At 41.3% G+C, this 13,978-nt stretch overlaps 1 protein-coding gene across 1 annotated transcript; it reads right to left on the bottom strand.

Moving 5' to 3' along the window:
- Positions 1-3,347: 3,347 nt before the first annotated feature.
- LOC133925429 (uncharacterized) lies at positions 3,348-13,393 on the bottom strand. Its single transcript, XM_062371360.1, has 6 exons — positions 13,380-13,393; positions 12,986-13,043; positions 4,315-4,374; positions 4,127-4,226; positions 3,805-3,905; positions 3,348-3,728 (listed from the first exon to the last, which is right to left on the bottom strand). The coding sequence occupies exons 1-6, from the start codon at positions 13,391-13,393 to the stop codon at positions 3,348-3,350; spliced, it is 714 nt and encodes a 237-aa protein (XP_062227344.1).
- Positions 13,394-13,978: the final 585 nt, after the last annotated feature.

Below are 13,978 nucleotides of genomic sequence, written 5' to 3'. Positions count from 1 at the left end.
CAGCAAGGGAGACTTCACTATCGAGGTTGCCACAGGCCAGGCCATTCCAGGACGTGTGTTTCATACTCAAGACATTCTAGTCAGTTATGCTAAGGTACAAGTGGACTCAATACAATCATTTTTCATGAAGTACAAGCTAGACATCAGCACACTTGAGGGTATCAAGATTCTCGATGAGGCTATTGGTAACTTCGTCCTGTGGCCCAAATGGGATATCATGTTTAGCCGTCAGCAGTCATAACCGCCAGCGTCACGATCGTCCCCGCACCCAGCATCTATGCCTCAGGCACCTTCGCCCATATGCCAATCCTCTCCGCCTCAGGCACCTTCGCCCCAGCACCAAGCCTTTCCGCCTCAGGCATCTTTCCATCGTGCTTCACCATCTGGAACTCTGGCACCTCCGTCTCCGGCGTCTACAACTCCGGCATCTCCTCCTCCAGCGTCTGCGCCTCCGGCACCTTCACCTGAGCATCGGAGAGTCCCTATCATGGTTACCCTATACGAAAAGACTCTAACATCTCCAGTGAAGAGGTGGCTTCTGTCCTCCAAAGAGAAGGCATCATCCGCTCTGGAATCTCCAGTGAATGGTGATCTAGCAAAAGAGACCAACAAAATATTAAGTACCTCTCAGTTGGATTTCTTGCCTACACCAGATGTTCCTGAGAAATATGAGAATGGAAAGCTATTTCTGCCATTGTTGCAACTCCAAGAAAATCCATGGGAGATGAGGAGATTCTACGAATGGTACAAGAGGGCATATCGTGCGGGTTCTCCATAATCACTGCTTCTGTCCTCGCTAACATTTTTCTAAGCTAACATTTTTCTAAGCAAAGACTCCTATCTTATGGTGGATTTTAAAGACATTCACACTGTGTTCCGCCGCGACAAACTCAACATCAATCTCATAAGCGTGTGGTGCCTGTAAGTGCCTACAATCTACACCTACGTTCATATATCTACCAATATATGCTATAGAAGCTAATGACTAGTGAGTTGTTCTATAGGATGCAATTTAACACTGCGGAAAAGTTGAAGTTACCGGTCGATTCATTAATTCGCAACGAATTTCCCAGCCCAACTTGATCGTGAAGTTGAGGACTAATGACCCCCAGATTAAGGGGAAGAGTAACAAGGAGAAAACAAGGGTCATAAGAGAAATGACCAAATCGCGCAAGCTTGAAATGTCAACCTATAGAGGAAGGGCTATTCTAGAAATGCAAGACAAGGACTACATCATGGCTCCCTACAACTTTAAGTAAGTGTGATACATCAAGAACCTAACAATAGTATTCAACTTAATTGGTCGATCAAGAACCTAACATAAAGATTCATGTAGCAACCACTTTATTTGTATAATGCTAGTGCAGAAGTCGAGCAGAACCGTGGTCCTTGACTCAACCGATCTCCCCCAAAAATCCTACCAAGATCTTATCGACGTTATACAGAGGTAAAGAAAATCCCCATACATAAAATTCTTATAAATCATTTATGAATTGATAATTACTTATTGGTATTCGAATAGGGCCTACAAGTGGTACGTAACAAAAAGTGGGATACACACTTTCCGATAATAACACACCTCTAATGCTTGTATCTCACTACTTATGACGAAGAGTCTTATTGAACTAACGGATACGTTGCGGTTTTTTTTAAGTGCCACAAGCAAGGTTTTGACACCGTTCTTTGTGGATACTAGTTTACCAGTTTCTTAGGGTAAACGAGAGGTACGCAACGAACCTCGAGGACGTAAGTCATCATTGCGCTTGCACATTCTTATTTGGTTATATTTTCGTTGTCAGTAGTGTTTTAGCTCTTTTAGTTATGTTTTCATTTCAGGCACAGATTATTGAATGTACCTATACCTCGCTCAAATATGAAGATATCCAAAAACGTCCAACGTGACATGTGCCAGTTCATCATACACGAAGTCATTCACAAGATTGGCAGGTTCTTTGACCTCAGAGGTAAATTGGCTAGCCATCTAAGGCTTTGTGAGTGGGAGATGAAAGAATATTTGTGTTGAATATTTGGCTTATGATGTAAATTGAATTGTGATGTAAAAATATTGTACTTATGAATATTATTGTATTTGTGTTAAATATTGGAATTTGTGTTGATTCAAATGTTGTTGAAATCTGTCTTAAAAATGTGTTGAAATGTGAAGGGAATAAATATATGCTCTTTATTATTTTTTGAATAAAATACATACCATAGATGGATCCTTATACCGCCCGCCTGTGGAAACCTACCTATCTACATGCGGTTGCAAAAGAGACCGCCTGTGAAAATCTTTTTCCATAGGCGGTTCACTTAAGGAACCGTCTGTGAAAATAGATTTCCACGTGCGGTTTATTTTGCGTTTGTGAAAATCGTTCATTTTCACAGACCTTCGATCACAGGCGGTTGCGCTAAACGCCTGTGAAAACCAGTTACCAACCACCTTTAGAAATAGTTTCTGTAGTAGTGAGTGCATGTAGCTCAATCTTGTTTTGCTTTTTGAAAGGAAAGTAGTAACTGTGCCTCCATCTTTACCTTACCAGCTAGTGCTAAAATAACTTTAATCCTAGTAATTTATGAGTAACCATTCTTGTCGCCATCAATAAAGAACTGACAAATCTACTATACTAGTAAAGTGCCTGTATGTTGCAACAGAAAATTCATCTTCTACACAAAATAGTTGTGTTTTGCATACTAATCACGTGTCAAACATTTGAATTTAAAAAAGGGGACATATGAAACATTCCGACATTATGTCAAATTCAAACATAAGATTAATGTGTGTTCTACACAGAAGAGTTATAGGTAGAAGAGCATCATCAGGGGCTATGGTCGGCATAGCATATATGAAACACCAACTATCGAGCTTGTAACCCCAAAATGAGCACTATAGCCATTAATTCCAACGCTTCGTTTCAATATGTGATTACGAACTCATATACCCTGAAAGCAAGAGCATGGCTGAAGCAGCTTCCATAATATTACACATATACCACATAGGTTCCGGGAGTTACTCCTGGATTCGAAAAGAAATGGCCCTTTTCTCACTTGCTCAAACAATTTTGCCTCTAGATTCTAAAGAGAGTGATTAACATTTCCCGCTGAGGCTGCACAATCCATGCAATTGTTATTCACAAACCAGCAATGTTATCCTGCAGTTGACCATCACAGTTGGCATAAAGACATCCATCCAGAGCTATGACAAAACAGATGAAGCAGACATAATCTTGCTCGAATGTTATGATTGAAAGTAAACATCAAATACAATAAATTAACAGCTCATCTGAGTAATTACATATTTAAAATACATTGCAATTGCTCCAACAGCTCACTAATTACTGACCACCAGATTAGCTAATATTTTGCAGCACAAACAATTGTATATTCCTTGTGGTCTTTAGCAGGGTATGGTTATGGAACACTAAAACCAGACCTCCCGTAGAGTTGTAACTACTGTGATTCCAGAAAATACCATTTCTGAATCCGCCTCTTTCAGAATCCCTCCCATTTCTGTATGAACTGCATCTATCTCTGTGATCATACGACCTTTCTCTTCCGCGGCTTCGCTCATAATGATGACCACGGTCATAGTCACGCTCCCCTAACTTTTCTCTTCTGGTATCACTATCCCTGCCCCCAGTATGGTACTCTCTTTCCCTCTGTTTCTTACGTTCCTCTGCTTTCTTCTCCCTTGCAAGCCTCTCTTCCTCTTTTGCCTTTTCTTGTGCAGCCTGGATAGCAAAAGAGAACCATAAGTACTTAGTTGATTAAAGCAGTATTAATACTTCTAATGCGATGATACTTCACCTTATATTCTGTCAGGAAATATCTAACCATACCATAACTAATGTGCTGTTTCCCAGTCACGTGGGATTGTGTTCTCTCAAGAGCATCATCCGCAACTAAGATCCTGTTTGTTAGGGCTCTAGCTCCCAGCTTCACTTCAGATCTGGTGTTTATATTAATATAAAGTAGTTTAAGTATCTATTTTCAATCTAAAATGTAAATAAGATGACTCACTTAAACACCTTCAGTGTACCTTCAGCTTCAGTTCCATAAATTTCTGAAGCTAGAAATACCCTACTTCAAGAATTCTTGAAGCTGGAGTTCTATCAAATAGATCCTAAGAATAATCCACACGTTTCACAAAGTTCCTTCTTCTCAAGCATGCCCGCTTTGTTGTCTGCTTGGTTAGCTAAAGCTGTCTTCTCAGCATTTAGAAGGTCAACCTGCAAACCAGAAATGAAGTGTCACCAATTGATGAAGCAGTGTTCAAACATAGTAAAAAGAAACAAGATAGATTTTGCACATCACTACCTTCGGCATATGTGCTTCAGCTTCATCCACTTTACCAGACTCACCAAGCTCCTCGATTTGCTAAATAACCATTTTTTGTTAAAAAGGGGCAATTAACTTTACATACTGCATTGTGCATAAGCGGTCAGTACTTAGTACTCACACCATGTTCTTCTGCCCCTGCTGCATCACAAGCAGGGGCGAAGCTGGGATCCAAGTGAAGGGGGTGCTTGTCTATTGAAAACACATAAATTTTCAAAAAGATACTGTTCATCCTAGTGGTTTTTAGTAGTAATTTTAGATGGGAGTGGTGCCTGTGCACGCCCAACCTTAAAATGGCGCCGCCCATGATCACAAGCCGAAGAAGATTGCCCCAGAATGCTGACTTGTCGACCCTATCCTTCATCCTGTCAAGTGTCAACCATAGAGGCATGGTACTCCTACCTCAGCTCAGGCGGAGCCAAGTCTATCACAAAGTCCATGAGCTTGCAGAACTTCTCCAGCTGCTGCTCGTAACTACATTCACATATAGATCCTACTAATATCATTCTAATCTAAAATGTAGACAGAACCCACAGTCATTTATTTATCCAAGATAGTTTCAAGCTACACAGCAGAAAGAAACCAGGGTGACTTAATGTTTCACTCACCTTGGGTAAGCCATTGCATCCTTCCTGGAGAACTTGCTGATCTCTGAGGAATTCAGCTTCGCATCTGGACCGACAAGCAGGTACCGATCATCAAGGCACGGCGTGAACGACTAAGGGCTCCATGGCAGGAGCTTCAGCCCGTGCCTCTCCAGCTCCAGCTCGCTTACGCAAGCACCCACAACAATAGCAGCAGTATCAGCACACATAAGCATCGGTAGTTCAGAGTTGAATACACATAACAACCCACATTTATACAAAGATTAGAAAATGCATCTAAATTCAAGATTGTGGTGCGTAAATTGGACAGAAACGGAGGCTGCTATTGCAAAAGATGCGTCTTTGGGCTTGGGGTTATCGGAGAATGGTGAGGTGGAGGAGGCTGAGGAGGTAGCTGCAGCGGGAGAATCAAAAGCCAGGGATGAGCACTACTATAAAATCATTGAAAGCAGATGGTATGTCATAGATGGTTTTTTACGATTTATCATAGAGTAAATATTTTCAGACGGTTGCTAAGACAAATATGTCTGTAACAAGCCAGACGTCTAGGTATGAATTACAGACGGATTTTATAAATTCGTCTGTTTCTATCATACACATAGACAATTTTTAGAAAAATCCACCTGGGATATTATCACAAATGGTTTATTGTAAGATCCGTCTGTGTCTAGTTGGTAAACACAGATAGATTTTATTTAAAGATCCGTGAATACTTTCAAATTTGACCACATGTCTCCACTAGCTCTTTTGATTTCCAACACACGCAAACCGCTCGTCTCTCAAGGCTCTTTTTGCTTCACACATACACAACCCCTTATCTCTACAGAATTTAAAGCGACAAGAATTATTCTTCTTCCTCACTCGTCATATCCAAGTGTTCCAATGCATTGAGAAACGAGTAGTGTTCTGCGACCACACTCGCCATTTGCGTCGGAGAAGCTAGATCTCGCTAGGAGCCGAATCCCTTTCACTGTACCGAGGTGAGTATCATGTGGTTCCTTTCACTGCACCGAGGTTTTTATTGCTTCGATCTGTGCAACTGATGGCACAACCTTGTTTCCGCCGTAGATCTGCAACGGTACAATTTATGGTAATCAGGAGGTGGCAGGATGGGGTTGTCCCTATGGCTACTTCGACAGTGCGGATGCATGGTGTGGACTTCGGCCTGGTGGAATTCATTTTCTTCACTGCTGTGAAGGCCCCCTCTGTCGACCCTATGTATGCTGCCAACCGCATTCTCCATTCGGTTCTACCAGATAGAAATTTCTCCATTGTTATTCATCAGAATGAGACATTTTCGTCAACTGCAAGACATGCTTGAATGCTCATTTTTTGCTGAATCATGGCTGGCAGTTTGGCAGCAACACAGATTATTCTGGCTGATGCGTGAGATCGTCAAAGTGCAGCCAGATCCGGATGACTGTGAGATGCTAATTGAAGATGATTCTTGTGTTGACGTTGTGCTGAAACGCAAGAGCCTGAGATGATGTCTATCATCTCATGTTCTGAAAAACAGCATCGATCGACACAAGTTTGTCGATCACTTTTTGTCCTTTTGGAAGGCGGCGTCGCCACGATATCAATCATGATGTATAGCTAGCTAGGTTTATGTGTTCTGAACAATGTGTGATGTTCTTAACCTTTACGATCTGTAAATGCCTGTGTTTAGTTTTCTGAACAATGTATGATCGATGTTTTGAATAATATGTGATCGTATTGTTAACAATGTGTCAGTGTATTTTATTTATGAATCATAAAGTGTGTATCTATGTGACCCTTTCGCCATAAGCAAATTTGCTTCCTTGCTGCGTAGCTAGGAACCAAGTTTTCTTCTAGGGGGTAAAGGGAGACACAGATAGTTTTTTATAAAAATATGTATGTGACAATTAACACTGACAGGCTTTAAAAAAACTGTATGTGACTCTTAGTAGTCACAGACGGGTTGAAACAAACACCGTCTCTAACTCTTAGTACTCACAGATGGGTTTAAACAAACATCGTCTGTGACTCTTCCTACGCACAGATGGTTATCTAGAAACTCCGTCTGGGTGTAAGTGTATTGGAGATGATTCTAACCGTCTATAATAAGGTCGATATCACAAACACTTTTGTAGAAATGGAACCTATAACTGTTTGAGACAGGGTTTAAAATCCTTCTATAATAACCCATTCTAAGGTAGTGGTGGTCAGACTCCGACACCGCGGCCGCACCTAGGATGCCTCGCCGCTCCAACACGGCGACAAAGCGGCCATCGTGTGTGAGGTAGATGACGGCGATGAGTCCGTTGTGCCTGCCACCGATAACCACCGTGTCCCACCACTTCACCACGGGAGCAGCAGCAAAGGAAGGGGCGGTGCAGGGGATGCAACTCTGTGAGAGGATGAGCGGCGCTAGGGAGGCGTGGAGGTCGTGGTGGCATGGCCCTTGATGCGGGTTAGGGTTGGGTGGGGAAGGATAAGGTGTGAGACATGTTTTTCTGTGGTTTTTATTAGGTGGGAGAGAGTGGAGCAAGCCGGCATGGTTTTTGGGCAGGTTTTCCTGGTTTTTTCATTAGGGGGTTGGGGAACGAGAGGAGGAGAGGGTGACGCACGAACCAACTCCTGCTTTACATAGTAGAGACTAGGAAAGCAGTGTAGAGTTTGGAATCTAGAAGCATAGAAAAGTACTCCCTTAAATTGGTCACGACAGAGAGTCACTTTGGTAATCGACATTAATTGTTCCTAAAGACAACATTGAAAACTAATTCCTATGGTATTGTGTTTATAAAATCTAAGAAAATTGTAATATCAGAGTATGTTTTTAGGGCAAATAAACACATATCATTTTTTTGTTAAATCACAATGTTTATACTGACAACGATGGTCAAAATTTCTTTAGCTTCATGTACAGTAATGTCAAAGGACTATATTTATATGTATATATGTATATTGTAGGACCGAGAAAAGCGACTAGAGAGGGGATGGATAGGAGCCTCACCAAATTCTTAGCCCTAGACCTAAGGAACTCAAGCTCAAACATTGAACACTCTAGCTTAGACTTGAGTTCTTTAAGCTCTCTAGCCGCACTACGAACCAACCTATCTTGACTAACTAGTGCATCAGTTAAACGATCTACCTCAATAGAAAGCAGATCATAAGATGGTTGCACCTCATGTGAATCAAGCTCAAGGTCGTCATTCTCACCTGCCATGAAGCATAGGCCGGTGAAGTCCTCTTTCTCCTTCTTGTTCTTCACAGGTTGCTCCTCCACTTCTGAGCTCTCATCCTCGCCTAAGGAAGTGTCGATGTCATTGAGCGCCTTCACGAAGGCTCGTGAAGCCACTTTGGTAGTCTCCTGAGCCATCTTGTCGCAGTTCTTGTAGAAATGCTTCTTGTTCTTCAGGTGCTTGTTATAGTCGCGGTTGAGGTCTCCCTTCTTCTTGAGCTTGGGGAAGTCCACATTGAAATGAGTGATGTCACCAGACTCATAACAAGCACAAGGACTGCCTCTCCTCCGGTCTCATTGGTTGTTGAAGAAGTAGGTAAATTTCTTTATGATCAATGCTAGATCTTCATCATCAAGTCCATCCACCTGTTATTCTTTAATAGAGACCAAAGAAGACAAAGCAAAACCACCAAGTGAAGACTTAGCACAACAAAAACTACCTCCCGCCTAACTACCATTACTAGATCCTGAAACCAATGCCATGTTCTGGGACAGGGGATTTCCTAGACCTATCCTAGCTACCTTGGCTATCTCTGTCGACTTAATCTTGCTAAATAGCTAATCACAAGTTAGGGTATCGTAGCTAAAGGACTCCTAAATGCTAGAGATCTTCATCTCCCAAATGCTACGGTCAAGAGCATAGAGAAGATTGATTGCCCTCTCATGATCAGAATAAGACAAAACCCAGGTGGCTCTAAGATTGCTCACAATCCCATCAAACCTGGCAAACATGACATCTAAAGACTCTTAGGGACACTACACAAACATCTGATCCTCCTGATTGTAAGTGATTTGACGCCTAGCCTTAATCTGGTTTGTGACCTCATGAAAAACACTAAGTGTGAACCAAATCTCTCTAGCAATGCGAAGGAGTTGAACCCTATCAAACTCACTATGACTCAGACTGGTGAACAAGATATTACTAGCCTTGTTGTCGGACTCATATTGATTAGTCTAGGCCTAAGAAGTATGATCAATATAAATTTCATAGTTGGAGTCAATAACTTCCCATATAGTACTTCCTTGGCTTAAGAGATAAGCCTCTATGCGCACCTTTCAATACAAATAGTAATGACCCTCAAAGAATGGTATTTTTTCATTTCTCTCCATTGTCACCTACGTATCACAAAGCTGGTTAAGATCAACTAGTGATTAAACTAACCTCTAATACCAACTAGAGGACCGAGAAAGGCACCTAGATGGGGAGTAAATAGGAGCCTCACTAAATTCTTGGATGGACAATCCTAATCTTTTACCCTATGCACCTCAAATAAAAATGGAAGTAAGAAACAAGAATAAATCACACCGGACATCTTCAAAAAGATTGTTCTGATCATACCTCCAATGGATAGATCTGAACCCTAGATTTCATATTAAACCATTCCAATTATCACAGCTCACAAAAACTAGCAACTCAATGAGTAAACACTCAAATCCAAAGAACTAGGCACCGGGTGAAGAAACTTTCCAAGTTGATGAATCTAGATTTAAGGAATAGTTCATGACAACTTATAGATGATTCTTATCTTTCTATCAACAAGAAGAATTAATTTGACATGATGGAAAAATTCAGCTCTCCAACAAAAATGAAAATCACACAAAAACAAAAGAACTTGCAATCATGTAAGGGATCCAAGAGAGGAAAATTAGAAGGAGATGAACATACTGGTAAGATGCAACACAATATTCATTACTTGCAAAGGAACGCCCTATTTTCGGCTGATTACAAAGTGGTTTTGGATACACAGCTCTCACCTAAACCATAGGCTAAGCATTCCCCTCTTTCTTTTCTAAAACCCTAGAACTCAACTCTCAAATGGATGGCTCATGGAGGCTCGGATAGCCCTCCCCTCATATTTATAGGCCTTAGGACCTTTCTTTCATCCTAAGTTTCCTGGATTGCTTGCCTCCGAAGTAACCTAGATTTCTTGAATCCCTAGATTGCTTGAATCCCAAGTAGCCACCCTGATGATGACGTGTGTACTCTATCTTGAGATCTCGCAAGCTGGCAAGTCTCTCCCACTCCCGATCCCTTAGGTCGTCTTGTCACTTACACCAGCATCTCTTTCTCTTGACTTTATCAACACGCCGTCTGCATCCATCTTCTCAAGCTTTGTTTGCTCAACATGTGTACAGCTAGGATCACCTTGACTCCGTCCGACCTCCTTAATCGTCCGGCACCAAGCACAACGCTTAGCCCCGATTACCCTGTCGTTGACTGCCAAGTTACATCCATCACCTACATATCATAAGACAAGCACACAAGTTTCTCCTACTCTATTTCTCTACATCTCCGGTTAGTCATAATCATGCATTGTAATACATAGACATCTCATGCAAACCAAATTTAACTCAACCTAAACTATGTAAATGATTCATCACATATAAATCAAGGTACATATCAACTTGGTTTCTCAATCTTCCCCTTGATGAGTCCATGGCAGCATAAATGACAAACAAAGAATGAGTTGAAATAAAAAAAAACAATTGTCGTATCTAAGCAATCAAAAGCCATAGAAAAGTAAGAACAAAATCACTTAGCATAAGATGGATTTGCAAAAGCCCGAAATCAAAGCCCAAAAACTCTCCCCCTTATTGACAATGGATTCATCAAGTATTCAAAAGACACTTTTTTTATCTCTTGTTATTGTCATTTAAATTTTTTTAATAACAAGCATCATAAATCATCCACATATGGAGCAAAAACTTGACCAAGCCATGCTATCAAAAATAATTGCACCAACCCATCTACACATGTAAAAATGTAGTGTAAGCACAATTCATTAAATATACTTAACAATTTATTTGCAAGGCATGGCTTCTCGAACTCTACTACTTAATTCTTAGAAAACATTGAAAATTTAACACTTCATTGTGCTTGAAAAAAAAAACTGATTCATTGCTTGAAAGCATATAAGATATAATTCATTTGCAAGAATTAAATTATATGCACCATCATCCTTCCTTTTTAACCATGCCAAGCCTATGTTAAGAAGACACTTATAAGCTTAATAACAATGGTTTCGGTCATACACAACTTCTTCCAATGTCATATCAAAGTGCAATAGTAAGCAACCTTGTAAATAAGAAGTGCGACACTGCATATTTCCTTGATCTTTTGCCTATCAACTATTTTTCAGCATTTATCACATAACTTTGATAATTCACATTTAGCACTTTTAGAAAATATCAAAGTAGTCAAGAAAGTTTGACCATGATAAGATTTAATTCAAGTTTTCATTCCGATTAAAAAGTTATGACTAGAACTACATAGTTTGAGAAACCAAGTTGAAATGTGCCTTGGTTTACATGTGATGAGTTATTGACAAGGTTGTTTTTTTTATTTGATGATTTTTGGTATTGCACGAGCACGTCTATGTATTGAAATTATGATCATGACTAATCAAAGTTGGAGAGAAAATGGAGTTCGCATTTTTGTCTCTGATTCCAAGAAAAATGCACTCACCGGATGGTCCGTGTTCAGATGACTACACGCTGAAGCATTTCAATTCAGAAGCAAAAATTGAAGTACTCACCGGATAGTCTGGTGTTGGGGTGAAGCGAACGTCAGACTATTTTCCAGGACTTGTGTGTTTGGTGCCAGGCAGGAGACTAAACATCGGATAGTCCGGTGATGTACACCGAAGGGTTTGCTAGACCATTTTCAGAAGTTTTCCCTCGGCTCAGTGCAGAAAGAGATTTTGTACACGCCGAATGGTTTGGTGTGCACACCGGAGGCTTCACCAGATTTTTTGCATTCGTGCAATGGAAGATGGGATTACACACACCAGATGGTCTGATGCTCACAAGGAGTGTACACCGGATCATCCGATATTCACAATTTTTCTAGGATGTGCTTTAAACTGAGAATTCTAATTTTTGACTAACTTGAGATGAAGTTGGAGACATGTTCTTGCTTGTCTTGTCATGTGCAGGAGATGGATACAACTTGACGGTCGACGATGGGATGATTGGGGATAAGTGGGGTGCTTGGTGCCAAACAATCAAGGAGGCCGGGCAGAGTCAAGGGTGATCCTAACTGTACACGTGGAGAGAAGGCAAAGCATGGAAAGGTGAATGAAGATGGCGTGTTGACAAAGTCAAGCGAAAAGGGATGCCGGTGCAAGTGACAAGGCGGTCTGAGATATCGGGACCAGGATAGACTTGCTGGCTGTCGAGATCGCAAGATGGAGAACGTACATCGACATCAGAGCGCTTGCTTAAGATGTAAGCAAGTGGCGGTGAGTCATGTTTTTAGAAGCGTGCAAAGCGGTTTCGGTGTTTGGCATCAAAATTGTGGGAAGACTGGAGGTGCACGTGACATCATCGTGAAGCTTGCGTCAAGGCGAAGCTAAGCCATAAAGGTGCCACAACCGTTTGATGGACGGTGGAGAATTTGGACTAAAATTCCCTTGTGATAGGTAGGAGTGTATTGCTAGCGAGGAGTATTTTGGGAACAAAAATACTTAATGGTTAAAGAACCTCTCTAGGCTGAGCTAGCCATTAGAGTGTGTGTGCTAGGGTTTTAGAAGTGAGAGAGAGGAGTGCTTAGCCTATATATTAGGTGAGTGCAAGTATGCAAAAATACTTTGTACTTCACCGAAAATAGGGTGTTCCTTTGCAAGAAATGGCGTTTATATTTACTCTTATGATTGTGTTCATCTTCATCTAGTTTCCCTCTCTTGGTTCCCTTGCTCTATTTGCATGTACTTTAGTTTTTGTGGAGATTTTCGTTTTTGTTGAAGAGCTGAAATTTTCCACCCTGTTGAACTTGTTCTTCTTGTTGTGAGAGGGATAATAATCACATATGAGTTAGTCTTGAACCATCCCTGTCGTCTACATCCATCAACTTTGAGAGATTCTTCACCCGTTGCTTATTTCTTTGGATCTGAGGCTTCCTTCATCTAGTTGCAAGATTTTGTGAGCTATGACACTTGGATTGGTGTTCCATGGAGTCTAGTGTTCGAATCCATCTAGTGGAGCTATGTTCTTTTCATGCTCATCGGGATTTACTCCTGTTTTTCTTTGTTCTTGCTTCCGCTCTTTGTTTTGAAATGCGTTGGGTGAAAGATTAGGAAAAGACCATCCAAGAATTTTGTGAGGTGCCTATTCAACTCCCCTCTAATCACCTTTCTCGATCTACACAGTTACATGTATAGGTATGAAAGTGCAATAACCTTAGCATACACATGGCTTCAAATGTCATACATGTATAAAGTATAATGTCGTACAACCTGGTAGCTCTCATCCTCGGATGAGGAAGTGTCTATGTCCTTGAGCACCGCAACGAAAGCTTGTGAAGCGGCTTTGGCCTCATTCTTGGTTATCTTGTCACGGTTTTTGTAGAAAGGCTTTTTGTTCTTCAGATGCTTGTCATAGTCGTGGTTGAGGTATCACTTCTTCTTGAGTTTGGGGCAGTCCGCGTTGAAATGAGTGATATCACCACACTCATAGCAAGCACGCACTATTGCAGAAACCCCCTTCACTACCGGCTCCAAAACCACCTTCATTGTCAGTTTTGGAGCCGGCAGTGGGCAACAGTCAGTGGTAGTCGTGTACTATAACTGCCGGCTCGGTGGACCAGCAGTGAAGGGCATTATCCTTGCCGGCTCAAGGATTCAGCCAGCAGTGATACCCAAGGCATCACTACCGGCTGTGATACCCTAGGCATCAGTACCGGCTAAATCCTTCAGCCGGCAGTGTTTTGCCTCTCCTCCCTCTCTCTGTCCTCTCTGTACTCCCTCTCACTCCTCAATCTCTCTGTCTCTCTTAATACATGCATACAATGATACATATATTTAATGTAAATCAATAATAAAAGCACCTTCATTAA

Source organism: Phragmites australis, chromosome 7 (genome assembly GCF_958298935.1).
Source record: "Phragmites australis chromosome 7, lpPhrAust1.1, whole genome shotgun sequence".
NCBI lineage: Eukaryota > Viridiplantae > Streptophyta > Magnoliopsida > Poales > Poaceae > Phragmites > Phragmites australis.
The sequence above is the reverse complement of the archived record's forward strand: the minus strand, read 5'-3'. Positions and strand labels throughout refer to the sequence as shown.